The sequence below is a fragment of the Dendropsophus ebraccatus genome, chromosome 9 (assembly GCF_027789765.1).
Source record: "Dendropsophus ebraccatus isolate aDenEbr1 chromosome 9, aDenEbr1.pat, whole genome shotgun sequence".
NCBI classification, from domain to species: Eukaryota; Metazoa; Chordata; class Amphibia; order Anura; family Hylidae; genus Dendropsophus; species Dendropsophus ebraccatus.
In genome coordinates, this window is record NC_091462.1 from 83,861,912 (window position 1) to 83,881,530 (window position 19,619).

Consider the following 19,619-nt stretch of genomic DNA (forward strand, 5'->3'; position numbering starts at 1 on the left):
ATCAGGGAACAGGAATGTGGAGGTAATCTCTCTATAGCTGTAACCCCTCTCTCTCTGGACAGAGAGTGCTGCATGTATGTGCGCACATCTGTCCTGCTCATTCCTTCATACTCCCTGCAGTCTCTGTCAGCCCTTGTGTTTTCCATCCTCTCCATTACTGTACAGTAACTTATAATATCACATATTCTGCTGTTTCTGAATGTTTGATTTATTAGTTTTACATCTTATTCAGAATAATGAATCATTATTTTTGAGGTGTGGAACCAATTGTCTGCATTTCTATGATTTCTTATGGGAAAATTTGCTTTGGATTAAAAAGTGGATTGCATTACAAGCATGGCCCCGGAGCGAATTATGCTCGTAATCCAAGGCACCACTGTATAATATTAATATATATTATATATACACATACACACTCACCGGCCACTTTATTAGGTACACCTGTCCAACTGCACGTTACCACTTAATTTCTAATCAGCCAATAACATGGCGGCAACTCAGTGCATTTAGGCATGTAGACATGGTCAAGACAATCTCCTGCAGTTCAAACCGAGCATCAGTATGGGGAAGAAAGGTGATTTGAGTGCCTTTGAACGTGGCATGGTTGTTGGTGCCAGAAGGGCTGGTCTGAGTATTTCAGAAACTGCTGATCTACTGGGATTTTCAAGCACAACCATCTCTAGGGTTTACAGAGAATGGTACGAAAAAGAAAAAACATCCAGTGAGCGGCAGTTCTGTGGGCGGAAATGCCTTGTTGATGCCAGAGGTCAGAGGAGAATGGGCAGACTGGTTCGAGCTGATAGAAAGGCAACAGTGACTCAAATAGCCAACCGTTACAACCAAGGTAGGCAGAAGAGCATCTCTGAACGGACGGTATGTCGAACTTTGAGGCAGATGGGCTACAGTAGCAGAAGACCACACCAGGTGCCACTCCTTTCAGCTAAGAACAGGAAACTGAGGCTACAATTTGCACAAGCTCATCGAAATTGGACAGTCGAAGATTGGAAAAACGTTGCCTGGTCTGATGTGTCTCGATTTCTGCTGCGACATTAAGATGGTAGGGTCAGAATTTGGCGTCAACAACATGAAAGCATGGATCCATCCTGCCTTGTATCAACGGTTCAGGCTGGTGGTGGTGGTGTCATGGTGTGGGGAATAGTTTCTTGGCACTCTTTGGGCCCCTTGGTACCAATTGAGCATGGTTGCAACGCCACAGCCTACCTGAGTATTGTTGCTGACCATGTCCATCCCTTTATGACCACAATGTACCCAACATCTGATGGCTACATTCAGCAGGATAATGCGCCATGTCATAAAGCTAGAATCATCTCAGACTGGTTTCTTGAACATGACAATGAGTTCACTGTACTCAAATGGCCTCCACAGTCACCAGATCTCAATCCAATAGAGCATCTTTGGGATGTGGTGGAACGGGAGATTCGCATCATGGATGTGCAGCCGACAAATCTGCGGCAACTGTGTGATGTCATCATGTCAATATGGACCAAAATCTCTGAGGAATGCTTCCAGCACCTTGTTGAATCTATGCCACGAAAAATTGAGGCAGTTCTGAAGGCAAAAGGGGGTCCAACCCGTTACTAGCATGGTGTTCCTAATAAAGTGGCCGGTGAGTATATACATATTATATATAAAAAACGCCCCCCCCCCCCACCCCAAATGGAGTACTCCTTTAAGTACCAAAAAAGCTATATTTTATTCATGTATTTTATTTTACACCACTCTTTAGTGGAGAATATAATTTCCTTCATTTATAAGGAAAGAAGAAGAAATAAAACTCCACACCGTTCTACTCGGCATGTGTAGTCTTGGTATGACAATAAATTACATCCAGTCCTACCAAGTGCTTTGTATCGGAAAAGACAATGAGATGACTCCTCACTAACAGCCTCTGGTCTAAGTTAATTCAATCGCAAGCCAATTGTGCTTTGACAGAAGTAAAAATTAGCCACATTTTCTGGAACAGTCGATTTTCTAGTACTTCCAGAAACGTCAGGATTTGTTTTCCCTGTTTTTCAGATTCAATTTTGCGTGTCATTGAAAAGCACTTTACGGTAAAACACAGAATAAATTAAAATATGTTTAATCTTCTGGAACAAAGTGACTGGATTCATGGTCTATAACTTGATCTGAGTAAGCAATATAAGCCGCTTCCCAACACTGAATCAGTGAGGTAATACCAAGTTTACAGGAAGACTTGAAAAAATAGGAACAAGGACTCACAAAACACATAGCCAAGATGTCAGGCCTTAACAAAAGGGGCTGAATGATCAGTGAATTGTCTAAAAATTGGGAGCAGGCTCCTCCGACATCATCTGTCAGAATAAAGGATTGGAAAGGCGTATTTCTGAGGGTTTCAGAAGAGACAGACCGTCTGGTTCATAGGTACCTAAGGAGTATGGCCAGTGAATGGTAATTCTGTCAGCTGCCATACATATTCCAGACTGCCAACGTTATATCTGTTAGGACAAGGAGACACATGGTACCTTTCATATACCTTTGTTATCTAAGTTTGTGCTTCCAGAATGTAGAAGAATGATTTTATTCTCTAGTACAGAGTGAAAGAGGTGTTCCCAAGCTCCTGATCTGCAGATCCCTCTTCCCCCCCGATACAGAGATAGGAATGGGAGGTGGAACAAGGAGGCATTCCCGCTTGCAGCACTTTAGGGGCTTGCAAAAAATCTCTTGACACTTTGAACCTAGGAATAAAAGCATTTTTTACATTCTGGAAGCAAAGATAGGTCAAGTAGATAGGGGGGGGGGGGGGGGATTTATTATATAGCCAATAGCGGAGATGCCATTTTACGGCACAGATAGGCCTAATGTGCCTATATATTTGCACATGCTTGGTTTGCACATATTTTATTTGTATCAGGCCCTTTTGAACCACTTAAGCCAGAGGGGCGGGGAAAAAGAAGAAGGAGGAAAGGGCGCTTCCTAGTGCAATATCAGAGTTACTGGATAACAATAATGCACAAAAACGTCAATGTGCTCACCTTTTTAGGTTGTGCGATAATAGGCACAACACTATAACAGACGTGATATCAATACCGCAGCTTAGCCAGGGATCATCCACATAGCATGTGGAGCAAATACATCAGTAGGAAACAAGGTCCTTATAAGACTATAGGGCCCACAAACGATCCTTCAAACAGCATAGCGCAGGTATCAGAGTCAGCAGGTTAGTAAGCCATAAAATACTGGCCAGATGGGAATACCAAAGTGAATTTATTAAAAAAGCGACGCGTTTCGGCACACTGGTCTATCAGTGCCTTTCTCAAGCTCAACCAAGAGGGGCGGGGAAGGGGCATAACAGGGGTGCGGTAACACAGAGAGGGGGGGTGGGTTCTGCGTTTAACATTTTTTCCACTGGACATATGTCAATGAAACCTACTCCAGCTCTGAACTGCCATAGGTTTAACTTTAGGCGCATAGAGGGACTCCAGTATTACACCTTTACATAAATCCTGGGGGCCTCTGCGCCATGGGGGCATTTTTAAGCCAGGTGGAAAAAAAAGCCAGACTTAATAAATGTCCTTCATGGTGCCTTTCATAATAAATGTCCTTCATGGTGCCTTTCATAATAAATGTCCTTCATGGTACCTTTCATACATAAAGCAGCTAACCGTGTCCGCCAAGCAACCTATATCACAGGCACCCAAGCTTTTGTTACTTGTCACATTCACCTAAAAAATGGAGGACTATTGCTGACATACACTGCTTAAAAAATAAAGTGAACCCTCAAATAACACATCCTAGGTCTGAATCAATGAAAGACTTTCATTGAATACTTTGTTCTATACAAAGTTGAATGTGCTGACAACAAAAATCCCACAAATCAATGCAAATCAAGTTTATTAACCAATAAACACCTGGATTTGGAGTCACACACAAAATTAAAGTGGAAAAACACACTCCAGGCTGATCCAACTTTAATGTAAGGTCCTTAAAACAATACAAAATGAGCCTCAGTATTGTGTGTGGCCTCCGCGTGCCTGTATGACCTCCATACAATGCCTGGCCATGTTCCTGATGAGGTGACGGATGGTCTCCTGAGGGATCTCCTCCCAGACCTGGACTTAAGCATCTGCCAACTCCTAGACAGTCTGTGGTCAAGTGAGACATGTTGCCCAGATGTGCTCAAACTGATTCAGATCTGGGGAACAGGTGGGCCCATCCATAGCTTCAATGCCTCCAGCCACATAAGGTCTAGCATTGTTCTGCATTAGGGTCCATTTACACAGAAAGATTATCTGACAGATTATCTGCCAAAGATTTGAAGCCAAAACCAGAAATGGATTGGAAATGAGGAGAAATCTCAGGCTTTCCTTTATGACCTGATCTCTGTTCATAGTCTGTTTCTGGCTTTGGCTTCAAATCTTTGGCAGATAATCTTTCTGTGTAAAGGGACCCTTAGGAGGAACCCAGGGCCAAACGCACCAGCATGTGGTCTCACAAGGGGTCTGAGGATCTCATCTCGGTACCTAATGGAAGTCAGGCTACCTTTGGCGAACACATGGCCCTCCAAAGAAATGCCAACCCACAGCATTACTGACCCACTGCCAAGGTCATGCTAAAGGATGTTGCAGGCAGCAGATCGCTCTCCACAGTCTCCAGACTCTGTCACATGAGCTCAGTGTGAGCCTGTGTATCTTGCTAATTGCCAATAATTTCCATTTGTTGTCTATTCTATTTGCACAACAGCATGTGAAATTGATTGTCAACCAGTGTTGCTTCCTTAGTGGACATGTTGATTTTACAGAAGTTTGATTTACTTGGAGTTATATTGTGTTGTTTAAGTGTTCCCTTTATTTTTTTGAGCAGTGTCCCACGCTGCTGGTTGGGGACCACTTCTATTAATTTACCCTTTCAGATCAAGAGGGGAAAAAAAGCCATTTTTAGCTATAGCTATTATATTCTTGTTTTGGCGCCCCCTGCTGTTCTTCTGATTCCCTCCGCATAACATGTCTGGGACTTGTGAGAAGAAATAAATTGTGTCCTTTTTTATTGGCTAATTTACACAATAGCGGAAGTCATTTTTCCACCTGTGTACTAACTAGAGGAGCCACGTAGTGGGATCTGAGCTACTGAGCATGTGTGACCACAGACACTGGACACAATTGGTGGACGTTCTGAAATCAAAATAACAGCAACATCCAGATACAGGAGTATATTTTAAATTATTCCAGTTGAAGAATGCTTATATTTTGCTAAATTTTGTAGAAAATATTTAATCGTGGGACAACTACAATAACAAATAATGCAATCTGACGAGAGATCAGACTGAATCAAAATGACATAAATCAGATCACGTCTGCTGCACAAATCAGCCTATAAGCCCAGAAACAAGTCGTTCTTTTTCCTTCTCGACATGTGTTTCTGATTTACCATGTACTGAAAGAGAAAGTTATCAAACGGAAACCACAGTATAACCTTTTCTGCATAAAGGAGCTGCTCTCTTTTAAAGTAAGTGACCTTCCTATATACAGTAGAAGGGAGGGGGTTCCAGGAACTCAACATGAAAACATTCAGATAAAACCAGATTTTTACTTCGCACCTTTCTAGTCAATGCACTTTGCTTATTTTATTTAATTTTTTTTTTAGGTAAGCTATCAACACAGTCACGCACTATGTAGAAATGACAGCAAAACTACAGGAAAAGTGGTTAGCATATATCTCAGTATCTATTTTACGTGAACTTGAGTATTGCTTGGAAAATTGCAAAATATTAACCTATAAAACATTTACAAACACCTTGGTTACATGAAATTACGAGCTAGCGCTTCCAAGAGGTTGCACACATCACAGCTTTACTGTGTATGCATGGTTTTTACTTTTTTTTTTTTTTTTTTTTTTTTTAAGTAAATGGGTTGATCAACTAAATGGGAATCGCTGGGGAGTCAACCACCAGGACATCCATGATCAACAGGTGTGACCCCCAAGAGCCCCTTGAGAATGAAATGGTAGTGCACCTATGTGAACACCATTGAATGCATTGTCTATGGGACTGGTAGTGATAGCCAAGTGCTGTGCTCAACTACCTCCATCAGCCCTGAGACCATCAGACCAATATTGTTTCACAAGGGCCCTTCTGGGACTACCGTTCTCTTGACTGTGGAGGTCCAAGCACATGGCCCCCAGTGTACATACTTTTATCACCTATTCAGTGGAGGATTCATCTTAACCTCTTTACAAATCTATATAAAACTATGTGACACCAGTTGACCTGAAATAAATTTTCTGAGTTGAATTTATGCATATGTTTCCCAGGAGGAACAACAGAGGGAACATATTGTAAAAAAATAACAGCAGGTAAAACTCTTCTAAGAAAGACTAGAATAAAGATAGTTTTCTTGCCTTTATGCTAAGCATCGTGTTTATTTTGGTGCACTTGGGGCAGGGCATCTATGCTCTATGGGGACATAGCAGCTTATAGGGGGAGATTTATCAAACATGGTATAAAGTGAAACTGGCTCAGTTGCCCCTAGCAACCAACCAGATTCCACCTTTCATTCCTCACAGACTCTTTTGAAAATGAAAGGTGGAATCTGATTGGTTGCTAGGGGCAACTGAGCCAGTTTCACTTTACACCATGTTTGATAAATCTTCCCCATAGTCTTTCCTATAAATGGTGCACAGTCTTGCTCCCTACTAAAACATTTTTGGGGGAATACATAAGTCTTCCCTATTCCGTGCAGGAAACTGACAGTAAGTGACTCAGAATTATATAGAAGAAAACAATAAAAGAAAGGGAAGTTGTTCCATTTGATGTCAAGCATGATGTGTTATGTTTTTATTAAAAGAATGATAATTTTTTTTTATATACCACAAAACAGTCTATCTAACCCATTTCCACTCCAGTGATATTTTAGTCTTTCCGCATCACACAAATCTTTAGATTGTCTGTATTTCCAGGGAACTATACTGAACAACTTGTTGGTAACATTTACAATGAGATGCAAAGTAGATTTACTGTAAGCAGCTGGTACACTGTATGAAGCCTTCAAACTATTTTTTTATTGTATGCTTTATGACACAAGTAGTACCTACTAACCCCTATAAACGGGGTTACACTGATGATTCTGATGAAACTATATGGAGTAGAAGCCGCTTGTGAAAAATCAGCCATTTCTATTTCTCCTCGGCTTATTCAGATTCATGTTTCAAGGATCATTTAAGGGACATAAACTGATATACAATAGCCACCTTTACATAGTGCTATAAAATAAATTACCTACCTTCTGGAAAAGAACTATTTTGCACAAGTCTCTCAAAAATCTTTGCCCTAAAGTCTGGCAGGAACCTGTCATACTGAACAAGCAGATTACTGAGCAGGAAGAGCCGAGCAAACTAGTATGCAGTTTCGCAGGAAAAAAACTCAGCAGAATGCAATTCCTGCTAACTCTGAGGTTAGAAGACCAGTGGGTAGTCCTAAAGAGTGATTGACAGCCTATATAAACCCTTCTGTAACATCAATCACTGATTAAGACCCTCCCACTGGACTCCTAAGCACGTAAGGGAGTACAAGAGGTCACTAAATTACAAGCTGTGCTGAATCTTTTTCCACAAAACTAAAACCTACCAGCATTACGATTTATAACACACTAAACCCTAGTGTGTTCATCACACCAGAGAGCTCTAACAGTTTGCTCAATCCTGCTACTTCCTATGTTGATACATGCTGTGTCAGAGGAGACATCCAATCACTTAGAAATCTTTTTATGTTCCAGGTTTCTTATACTGTTCCAAACAGATTTCTCAGTAATACTTGGCGAGTCCAATACTAATACATAAGAAAGAATTTATCAAGTCCTACTGAGCATACTGCCCGACCCAGACTACATGGTGGAACTCAAGGAGAAGAATCATTAAATTCTAAGCACAGATAAAATAAATATCACACAATGGTTGATAACATTTGCGTCACACATGCGTCACCTGATGCAAGTTTATCGGGTCTAACTGCTGAGAAACAATGTCCCCAGTGACTTAAAGGGGTTTTCCATAACTTTTCACTAAAGTAGCATTGCATTTAGTTTTGTTGGTATTGTATGTCCAAAATACATGGTTCACATGACTGCCCTGCCTGTAGTTTTTATATTTTATTTCCTGTAATGTCATGTTCCCTGTCTTGCCTGTTCCTTCCAGTCAGTGAACGTACAGGATTATAGGATGAGTGGAGTCATCAGATGGGTGGAGGGACATCCATCCCTGGGTGGAATGATGAATTATGTGGTTCAGGAGCAGACAGTTACCTTGTGGGTAGCATGGCGGATCAATGGTTAGCACTGTTGCTTCACTGCATTGGAGTCCTGGGAACAAATCCCACCAAGTACAACATCTGCAAGGACCAACAATGATAATCTGGCATTGCACATGATTTTTTTTTTATATAGGACCCTCGCCGTTAATGACAGGCTGCAGCGATCATGCTGCAGCCTGTCACTAACACCTTAAACATCACAATCATGGCGTTTAAGTGTAAGTGACAGGAGCAGCTCCTGTCACTTACCGATTGGGACCCCAGCAGTGTGACTGCGGGGGGTCCTGATCGCTCTGCCGGAGGTCTCTTACCTTCCTCTGTGCGGTCTGATTGGCGCTCTGCTCATTGAGTCTGCCAAGTAAAAATGTTTTTAAAAATACTCCAAAGCTCCTCCCCCAATAAAAATTAAAGTCACCCCCTATCCTATTGTTCAAATAAATCATAAAAATAAACACATTATACACCATTGCGTGCGTTATTGTCTGATCTATTAAAATATAACAAATCGCCATCCCATGCGGCAAACGGCGGTAATAAAAAGAGGGGAGGGGGGGGGGGGGGAGTCAGGATTACCGATTTTTTTGTTACATTATATATTAAAAAAATGAATAAAAAGTGACTAAAACGTCCGATCTACAAAAATATGGTATTAATAAAAAGTAGAGATCATGGCGCAAAAAATGACACACCATACAGCCCCGTAGGTGAAAAAATCTGTGTTAACCTGCATATGGTTGTGTTCGAACAGAATAATGGTATTATGCCGCCTTTAATGTATACACAGGAACCCCCTAAAAGTTACCATATTGCACTCTTTTTTCCAATTTCACTAATTTATATTTTCATGATAATATTTTGTGGGTTCTGTCATACATCTTATGGTAGAATAAAAGACGCCATTACAAAGTACACCTATTCCTGAAAAATACAAGGTCTTTAGATAGAAAAATAAAAGTGCTAGAGCTCTTAGAAGGGGAGGAGGAAAAAACGAAAGTGCAAAAATGAAAATTGGTGCGGTCCACTGGGTCATTTTGGTCTCAAAGGGTTAATATATATAATATAGCTGTAATATATAATAATAATATAGCAGGGGAAACACAAAAATCAGGAAAGGGTACATATGGAGATTAGGCATCTGCTATACATGTGGATGATATTTATACATTCATTTAGATCCTGGAAAATCACTTTCATAACTACTGTACTGTGGTGTGATCCACTATCATCATCTCAATGCACAATAAATGACTTATACAACAGAAGATCATAAAGGAATGTGGTGTCAGGACAACAATGCTTTACATTACCAGCAATCGGCTGGAGTTTTCTCCCCCCCACGTTCCAGCAGAGCGAAAGAGAAAATAATGACTTCTGAAGTGATTTCGACCCACATGTGCACAAGAGGATTCTAGGAAATGGTCTGCTTGCTATAAGCGGGGAGGGAGCCTCTCATGTCAGAGAAAAAAAGAATAACTGGCAGTAATGCAGTCATGCAGATGTGTTTTCCTAGAAAGGTCATGTATTTTCCAGAAAGAACCTCCACTTGGATGCCATACTGATAAAATCGAAACTACAGCAAGACTAGATTGGGACAATGAGGATATAACTATAAATTAGTTATAGGGAATCTGTCAGCTCTATATTATACTCCAAGCTGCAGAGGAGATAAAACTAATAATAGCTATCTCTTAGCTGATGGCTGTTTGTAAAGTTATAAAATCATATTTTCCTTCCAAGCTCAACTGCACAACTTATCCCCCCTTGGCTTCCAACATTAAGCCTTGTACACTTAAAGTGACACTGCCCCCCCCCTTTTTGCATTCTGACTTCTCTACACAGGTGTAAAAGGGTAAATTTAGCAGTTTTCATACCTTATTTTATATCATACATCAAGGTGCTTGTTCAAGTAAAAATTGATCTTTTATCAACTGCAGATTGTGCTAAGCGGGAGGGGCTTTGCGGCATTAGCGCCACTTAGCCCTGCCTACAGCGCCACAGTTGGCCCTGCCCCCCTTCATGTCCATTGGTTGACCGTCCAAGAGGGGGTGGGATCTAGACCTTTAGGCCAGCCTGTTCCAATGGCCGGCAAGGGGGCGGGGACAACGGTGGCGCTGTGGAAGGGGCTTAGTGGGGCTAATGCCACGAAGCACCGCCCACCTAACACAATCTGCAGTTGATAAATCACTATTTACTTGAACAAGCACCGTATGATATATAAGGTATGAAAACCGCTAAATGTACCCTTAACATCTATGAAGAGAAGCCAGAATGCAAAAAAGGGGGTGACAGTGTCACTTTAAGGCTCTATTACATGGGCTGACCTGGAGGAGCAAGTGAGCACCGACCTGTCAGATCAGCGCCCTCTTGCTCCTCCTTCCCCCCCCCAAAATTCATCTTGTAGAAAAACACAAGGATCAGCCGACATCGTGTAGTTGTTAATAGTAGCTATTACACCAAGCGATTATTGGCCGAATATGGCCTATAATTGCTTGGTGTAATAGGGCTTTAAGTAAAGAAATAGATCCTTACTGCTTATGGACCTTTATGTATGGACCTTTATGGCACAATGAGATAACAGCAAGTGAGTCCCCTATTTCTCGCAGAGTAGGGGTCATCTATACATGGTCAATAGAGATGAGTGAACCTAGACCACGCTTAAGTTCGTCCAAACCCAAGCATGCGACATTTCATTGCCGGTGGCTGAAATTAGCTTAGCCATAGGCAGTATCCATGTTTCCCAGGACTGCCTAGGGCTGCATCTAACTGCTTCAGTCACCAATAACAAAATACCACACATCTGGGGTTCGTACAAACTAGGGCTGGGCGATTGATCAAATTAATTTGATTAATTCACCCAGAATTTTAGAATTGATTTGATTTTTGTGAAAATTGTAGATTTGATTCTTACAAAAAATCACTGTGGGCGGTGAGGCGTGCGGCGGACGGTCCGGGGCGGTGCGTCGCTGCCGCACATGGAGCTCCCTGATCTCTGGAGGCGGCCGCGGGGGCTGCAGGGTAAGGTGTCTCTGCGAGTCCTGGAGCTGTTCAGCAGGATCGGGGGGTAAAGTTCAGACCCCCGATCCTGTTGTACAGCCCCAGGACCTGCAGCGATGCGAACACCTTACCCCGAAGTCCCCGCTGCCTCCTCCAGAGATTAGGGAGCTCCATGTGCAGCTGCCCCAGTCAACCCCCCAGCTGCACTACTACACCACTAATCTGTACCTGTACTACTACTACTACTACACCCTTCATCTGTACCTGTACCACACCTCTCATCTATACCTGTACTACTACTACTACACTCATCTTTACCTGTACTACTACATCCCTTATCCACTATGCCTCCACTATTACACCCTACCTAAATGGAGACACAAAGAAGATCTCCTATACTATAGGAACACAGAGTGGCACATATTAGGGAAACCTACTTATATGGGGCACAGAGAGGGCTTCTTTACTACATGGGGGCACAGGGGGAGCACTGTTACAGCTGGAAGCAATAAAGATGTTGTCTCAAACGTCATTAAAATAGTATCTGACGCTGCAAGGAGAAAAAAAAAAATATTTTCATTTTATTTTTTGGCCATATCGCTCCAGTACAAACTCAAGCATGCTTGAGTTTCACTCATCTCTTATGGTCACCCTCTACTAAAATATGAATGATAGATTTAGAAAACACATGTGCGGGCACCTCTATGCAGGAATAAGCGTCCCCTTACTCGGAATCAGCAAGTAACGGGTTGGATCTATACAAATTAGACTAGTCAATGTGCCATTAAAACCTATGAATCGAGTTCAAAATAAATAGAAAGGGAATAACACTAAAACATTACAAAACTCTTTTTCAAATCCTTGTCTAAACTGGCCAAAGAATAAAAGGGAAGTCAACCCTCAGTATATAATCCCCATCAATGAAGGTCATGTTGGTCATGTTGAAAAAGTCAATCTGCATGGGTTTAGGTTAAACTAATCACATTGGAAAATACAATGAAGATATAGACAAAAAAAGGCACAAGGCAGAGCGCCTCATAGCGTAACACCATAAATAGAAATGGCCATCGGCCATAGGCAAACATACAAATTTATGCTCACCTGATGTAGTTGTGATAAGCCACAACTACTATATAGCGTATCAAGGAGACTGGAAGAAGATGGTCGCTGCTGAGGACTCTCACCCGCAGACTCAAGGTGTGCGTTAGCATAGACGGAATCCAAATGGCAAAAAAGGAGATATTGTCCTCGCGCAGACCATAAGTAAATTTCTGGTTTATTGATACATAAAAATCCCCAGGTAACGCGTTTCGAGAGCCCTCTGCTCTCTTTATCAAACCTCCAGGATGATTCAGACAAAGCATAGAACATGGTGTATAAATACCCCCACATGTATACACATAGACCCGCCTCCACACTCCAATAACGGAAGTCTGGCTATAATCGGTAACAAAAACGTACTTTTGACCCAATCAGGAAATCAAAATCCATAGGTCTGCAGATGTGAAATGTGAAAATACGATGCAAGACTTCATATAGTCATCATTACCTTACTCAGTTGTCTCGTGTTATCCCGCGGCGTCCTCCCGAGTTGCCGCTTGGAAAACAGGACCTTTGCGCATGCGCACTCCGATCATGTTCCCAGGCAACCGGAGACGCTACAGGTCCTACATGTACCAGTCCCAAAAGAGGATGGAAAAAAGGATTAACCCCTCCTACCTCTCGAGGCAGATGGAGATGCATTGGTACCGGCTTACAATGTAAGTGTGTGCAAGCGGAGTATGATAACAGATAAGTCGATGTGTAGATAAGTATATAAAATATGAATAAATAAATGTGTATATAAAAATAAATAAATATATGTAGAAAAAGAAAGAGGTATCTACCCTTACAGACTCAGGATATAAAATACAAAAAATAAATAAATAAATAAGTGTGTACATCTACACATATAAATATACAAAAGACCGCACGTATGTTCCTGGACACTTATACACCGACATGCAGGTCTGTTTTAGAGCGGCAATGCCGATTCTGACATAACTTCATAAAGGATCACTTCCATGTATAGATATAAATACATAAATAGATACATAGATATCCAAATGTAAAAAATGATGAATAAAAAATAAAATAAATAAAGGTAAATAAGGTAATGATGACTATATGAAGTCTTGCATCGTATTTTCACATTTCACATCTGCAGACCTATGGATTTTGATTTCCTGATTGGGTCAAAAGTACGTTTTTGTTACCGATTATAGCCAGACTTCCGTTATTGGAGTGTGGAGGCGGGTCTATGTGTATACATGTGGGGGTATTTATACACCATGTTCTATGCTTTGTCTGAATCATCCTGGAGGTTTGATAAAGAGAGCAGAGGGCTCTCGAAACGCGTTACCTGGGGATTTTTATGTATCAATAAACCAGAAATTTACTTATGGTCTGCGCGAGGACAATATCTCCTTTTTTGCCATTTGGATTCCGTCATTGGAAAATACAAGTCACCATAAGTTATAGGTCAGAACCTATTTTAATATTTAATAGATTGGCAATGTGGTCGTTTTTTATGTCTTGCACCGCATAGATGTGTAAGTAAATCTGCACCAGCACTGAATACACATGGAAAGTGCATGCTAAAATTACACAGCCGCAACAAATATAGAACGGGCTTAGTCAACTGAAGACAGCATAGACCGTAATACTCACACCTACATACTGTACAGTGCAAATTCTACAGAACAACTAGGGAAATTATGAGCATTTTGGAGGGAATTTATTACACCATGTAGGTCTTCTAGTGTAAAAACAAAAAAAACAAAAAAACTGTGCAAGCCTCATTTATGCAGAAAATTGCACCATTTTGTTCTGTTTTTTTCACCTCTCTCATTATTTCTATAAAGTGGTAAGAGAAAAAGGCCGCAGTTTAGGTAAAGGGGATGTGGGATCCCACAGCCTGGCTGATTCGCTATAATTTACACTAACCAATTTTCACCAATTATAGCATGGAAACGTTAATTCATAGCTGAGGTTCAGAGTGTCGTACATGGACATTTAAGGATCAGGCCGACAACCCAGCACATGTTTGTATTAAAGGAGCACTCCGACAGGTTGGGGTTTTTTTTTGCGCATTCATCCCCCTTACAAAATTTGGGTCATGTGGCTTCTGATCAGTCACCATGTCCACTTTTAGGCTGGGTTCACACACTGTATACTTCAGGCAGTATTTGGTCCTCAAGTCAGGTCCTCATAGCAACCAAAACCAGGAGTGGATTGAAAACACAGAAAGGCTCTGTTCACACAATGTTGAAATTGAGTGGATGGCCGCCATATAACAGGAAATAACGGCCATTATTTCAATATAACAGCCGTTGTTTTAAAATAACAGCAAAAATTTGCCATTAAATGACGGCCATCCACTCAATTACAACATTATGTGAACATAGCCTTTCTGTGTTTTCAATCCACTCCTGGTTTTGGTTGCTATACAGCCTCACAAATACAGCCTCAAATATACATAGTGTGAACCCAGCCTTAAACTGCAAACTGCATCCTTTCCTCCCTTTCAAATCTGCTATCAATCATATGATGCATTAGCACAGCATCACATGGGCAGCTAGAGCCGGTACCATCTCTGCCTGCTGGGAGAACAGATAATAATCTAGATATTTTTAAATAACCTAAGAGACCGCATACTTATGTCAGCACTCGCTTGCTCCTCGTCCCCCGCTTGCTGCTGGCACTATTAAAGGAGTCGGCAGTGTGAGGGCCGCGAGGAGCTGCAGGGGGGCTGCCCGGGTGATCGCTAGATTGTCAGGGCAGCCCATAGAAGATAGCAACGGTCTGCTGCCGCCGCTCCTGTTCCATGGAGCTTTCAATGTTTGAAAGACAATGACAGACAACGATCAGCTGACATCGTTCATGTCAGCTGATTGTTGTCTTCTATTACACAAGACGATTATTGGCCGTAACGGCCTATATCGGCTGATAATCATTTTGTGTAGTAGAGCCTTAATTTCTTTCAATTCTGTGTGTAAAGTAAAAAAGTGACAGCCATCTTGGGCAGATGGAATGGATGGAGACGCCCTTAAAGAAGCAGTTCACAAAAAAAAAAATTTTGCCCTCCCGGTAGCCGCTGGCATGTATACTCAAGTAAGATGATCGATGTCCCGTGGCGCATCCGTCGGCGCTGTAAGTCCTCTTCTCTGACCTGTTATTATAGATCGGAAGTCACTCGCTTCCATGCATTCTCTATGGAAGCGCGTGGCTTCCGGCGTTCAATTTTCAAGGCAGAGAAGAGGAGTCACAGCGCCGGCGGATGTGAGCGCGCGCCGGATTTGAATGGCAAACACTTTGTAGTCTAATCGAGAAGTAATACCTTGACCTGTATGTCCACCACGTGCTATAAAAATCTGATGATTTGCAAGATTGGCCAGAAGGATATTAAGGAGAGAAATAAGACTATTCAAGGATCTGTCCCCACAGAGAAATTTAGGCCTGCATCAAGGTGTGGAAACAACAGAACACATAACTATTACCAAATACAAACAAATACCAAATATAAAAAGTGGTTGACCCCATCTTTCTGTAGATTAAAATTAAAAATTCAAATACAGATACAGTGAAATGGATGGAAAAAAAATGCAGTGTGAACATTGCCTAACTTAAGGCTTATGGGAGAGCAACTTACTCTGCGCGTTCTTTCAACATCTCCACAAGGTAGGCGCTTAACAAAATCAATCCCAGTAAGAGGAGTTCCAGTTGGAGGAAGCAAAATGGATTCATCCATCATTAAGTATTCTACATTCAGTGGCTTGCTCTATAAAGAGAAGAAGAAGAAAAACGTAACAAATATCATCTTAAGTAAGACCACAGTAAAAAGATTGAGAGACCCCAGCTCTGCTACATATGTGCATCCTACATCTAATTTATGCCACAGGTGAAGGATGACTTGTGAGCCGAGATTGAGTGAACTGGTTTAGATTTATCAAGTTGTCCTATAGTAAAATACTCATTGTTGCCCAGAGCCACCAATCACAGATCAGCTTTAATATCTTGTATTGCTTTGGCAAAATAAAAGCTGAGCTCTAAATGGTTGCCATGGATGACAGAGATTCTTACTTTAAGACAGCACAATAAATGCCCTTGCTTTTTCAAGAAGATTATTATATATCTTATAGTCATTGGTTAAGGACAGGTAAATGCTGCTGCCTGTGACTGGCTGAGTGGGAATTTCCTGCTTGTCGAGACAGAGAAGAGAAGGGTGGGCCGCAGGGACCCATTTAGAAATAAAAACATCAATGCTGGACAATTCCTTTAAGAAAACTATGCGAAGCTATATATATATTTTTTTATTATTATCTGGTGGCTACAAATAAAGGGTTTCCTATCCTATTCACGTCTTACTTATAAGCAATCCTGATAGTGTAACACCTGTGGGACATAAGAGCACAGAGCCATGAATAAAATACTGGGTCGCACTTTATCTTCCCAGACTTATTTACTGTGATCACATTCCTAGGTTACAGTAGATTTCCACTTGGATTCCATCCATGTCCTAAAGCGGTCCCTGTTGTTTATAGCTGAATTGTGTTGTCACTGAGAAAGTCATTAATCTATGTAGTGAATGGGCTGGATTCTGGATTTAGAGGACCTCTGACTGCTCCAGACGGCCTGTCCTAAGCAAATCACTGTATTCCCCAAAAATAGTCATTCTGAAGAATGTTTTTTATAAGCTGTATGTTGTGCCATTTCTTTGTTATTCTTACTAGAAATGTGTGACTAAATAGCCACATACTTCCATTGAATGTAGGCAGTAGGCAGCATGCGCGCTGAGAGATGAGTCCAATGCTCATAGAGAATGACCCGGCGGGATCAGGTGAGTATAGGGGGCTGTAGCGGGGGGTCGGGAGCCTGTCACCCCGGCACGGGGGGTGACAGGTTCCCTTTAATATAAAAAATTAAACAATAGGTTATTTTTTTATGATAAATTCCCTTTAAGCAACAGATCCCAACCAAAGGCTTTAGTAATATGAATAACCAAGCACTTAGATTGGTTTTCCAGGAACCTCAGCATAAATAAGAGAGTGACAGTTTTACCAGCAGATGGTAAAAGACTTCAGGCCAGTCACTGTAACACTTTTCTCGTACTCCAGGCTTACATTAAAATAACTGGATATAGTAAATGACGGAAATAGGATTAGCTGATAGTACAGTCGTTGCTCTTTACAATTGGTTCAACAATGGTCATTCAGGGCAGCATGATCTGTACTTGTTGCTAGTACATGGCTCATCATACAATGACTCTTCTTCCCAATGGCTGCAAGGATCATTTATCATCATTAATTTGAGATTTCTGGAGTTCCTCTGTGTAAAGGGGATTTATATTAAAAAGAAATAACCACTGATGGTGTCTGCCGGTGTTTTTGGTAAGAGATATACAGGCTTATCATGCAGGAAAAATAAATGAATACTGTACATCCAGGTAAGGATAAGGAGCCCATTGGCTTCACACTGCAATATGTGAGAATATATACAGTATAAGTAAAGGGTTGTCTGAGGACATAACAACACTCACCATCATACTCCTGTACTCATCTTCAAACATGTCCAGAAATATCTCCTCTCCCTACACAGGGCACAGAAACAAACAGTGAGGTCAGACTTCTCTATTTGTGATTAATCTGGTTTGTACAGTTCCTCCATACACCTGGTGATATGAAATAAGATTTATTTACCTCTCTACAGGCATAAAAAGGATTGTAACATAGACTTATAATGTGTCATTGCAGATGTAACTTAAAAAGAGTATCAGTCATTAAATAATTTTTGACAAGTCATCAGGCATCTCTGTAATGGCCAATTCTGACAATGTAAGTCTATGAGGCTACAAAGACAGAATAAGTGAGTGGTCGTGGAGTGAATTGCGTGGCTGCTGCGCTCTCTCTGTGGCTATATCTCCTGATCACAGCCGGTCTTAGCAGAGAGACTTGCTGTCATGCCAGATGACCTTTTAAAGGTTATTAATGACAGGTGTCCTTTAAATGGAATCTGTCAGCTGCCATTCAGGATCCCATTTGCTGATGCTGTTAGGATAGATGTTAGGTGAAAGGCACACAATACCTTTCATATATCCATCTGTGCTTCCAGAATGTTGACAAAAATAACTTCATTCTACTATGCGTCAAAGAGGTTTTCCCATTCTCTTGAACTGCTAAGGGCTGTAACACCACCTCCCTACCGCCATCTCCTATATCTGACCCAGCTTGGGACCTTAGCTGACTGTCAATCAAGCAGAGATATAAATGAGATGAGGAGCGTGGAAGCACTGCATACTGCTGTACTTCACAGGCTTGGGAAAGCCTCTTTGAGAATATAAGCATTTTTCTACATTCTGGAAGCACAGATGGATATATGAAAGGTATTGTGTGTTTCCGTGACCTAATATTTACCCAACAGTGTCAGCAGCTTGGAATCTGAATTGTAGCTGACAAATTACCTCTGAGCTATTCTTCCTCCTCCCCTTAATTCACTATATTCATCAGTGTTTTATGTAAAAGTTGAGTCAATGCAGAGACGTAGCTGAGGTGGTCAATTCTATCATCTAAAGCTTATCTATAGAAGGTGACATGGGTACAAATCATACTCCACCTCCTAACGATAGACTTCATACCCACTCGAGATGACCGATCCTCGAGCATGCTCAAGTCCATCCGAATCCGAACTTTCGGCATTTGATTAGCGGTGGCTGCTAATCTATCGTTGAAGTTGGATAAAGCTCTAAGGCTATGTGGAAATCATGGACATAGTCATTGGCTGTATCCATGTTTTCCAGACAACCTTAGAGCTTTATCCAAGTTCAGCAGCCCCCGCTAATCAAATACCGAACGTTCGGGTTTGGATCGACTCGAACCCGAACCCGGTTCGCTCATCTCTAATACCCACACAATCTGTCCATTCAACTGTAAAAAAAAAAATTTGAGTCAGTGGGGGAATTTAACAGTCTGCACCAGGCACAAATCCAAAAAAAGTGCATCTTTTTGTAATCACACTTGCCATGTGGGTGGAACTTGGCTATTCCCTTGTGCTGAATTTACTATATTTAGAGGTGTGTGGGGTTTACTTAAAGACACTCTGTCAGTAGGTTTATGCTGTTCTATCTTAGGGTAGCATAAACTAGTGACAGAGAAAATGAACAGAATGATGCATCACTTACATTGTTCTGTGCAGCTGATGCAGAGATATCCTCCTGAATAACATGGACAATAAGTAGTCCTCTACATTATGTGCGTGTGCTCAGTAGTCTTGGATATTCATAAGCACCAGCAAACTCCACCCACCAGCT

General features: G+C 41.4%; 1 protein-coding gene across 6 annotated transcripts in view; it reads right to left on the reverse strand.

Annotated features, from left to right (window-relative positions):
* Nucleotides 1–19,619, reverse strand: part of CLEC16A (C-type lectin domain containing 16A) — a 179,354-nt gene that overhangs the window by 97,206 nt on the left and 62,529 nt on the right. For all 6 annotated transcript variants that reach the window (XM_069983732.1, XM_069983736.1, XM_069983731.1 and 3 more), the window contains 2 exons: nt 17,853–17,903; nt 15,966–16,094 (listed from right to left, as the gene is read on the reverse strand). In XM_069983732.1, coding sequence (XP_069839833.1) covers nt 15,966–16,094; nt 17,853–17,903 — 180 coding nt within the window. The remainder of the gene's footprint in view (nt 1–15,965; nt 16,095–17,852; nt 17,904–19,619) is intronic.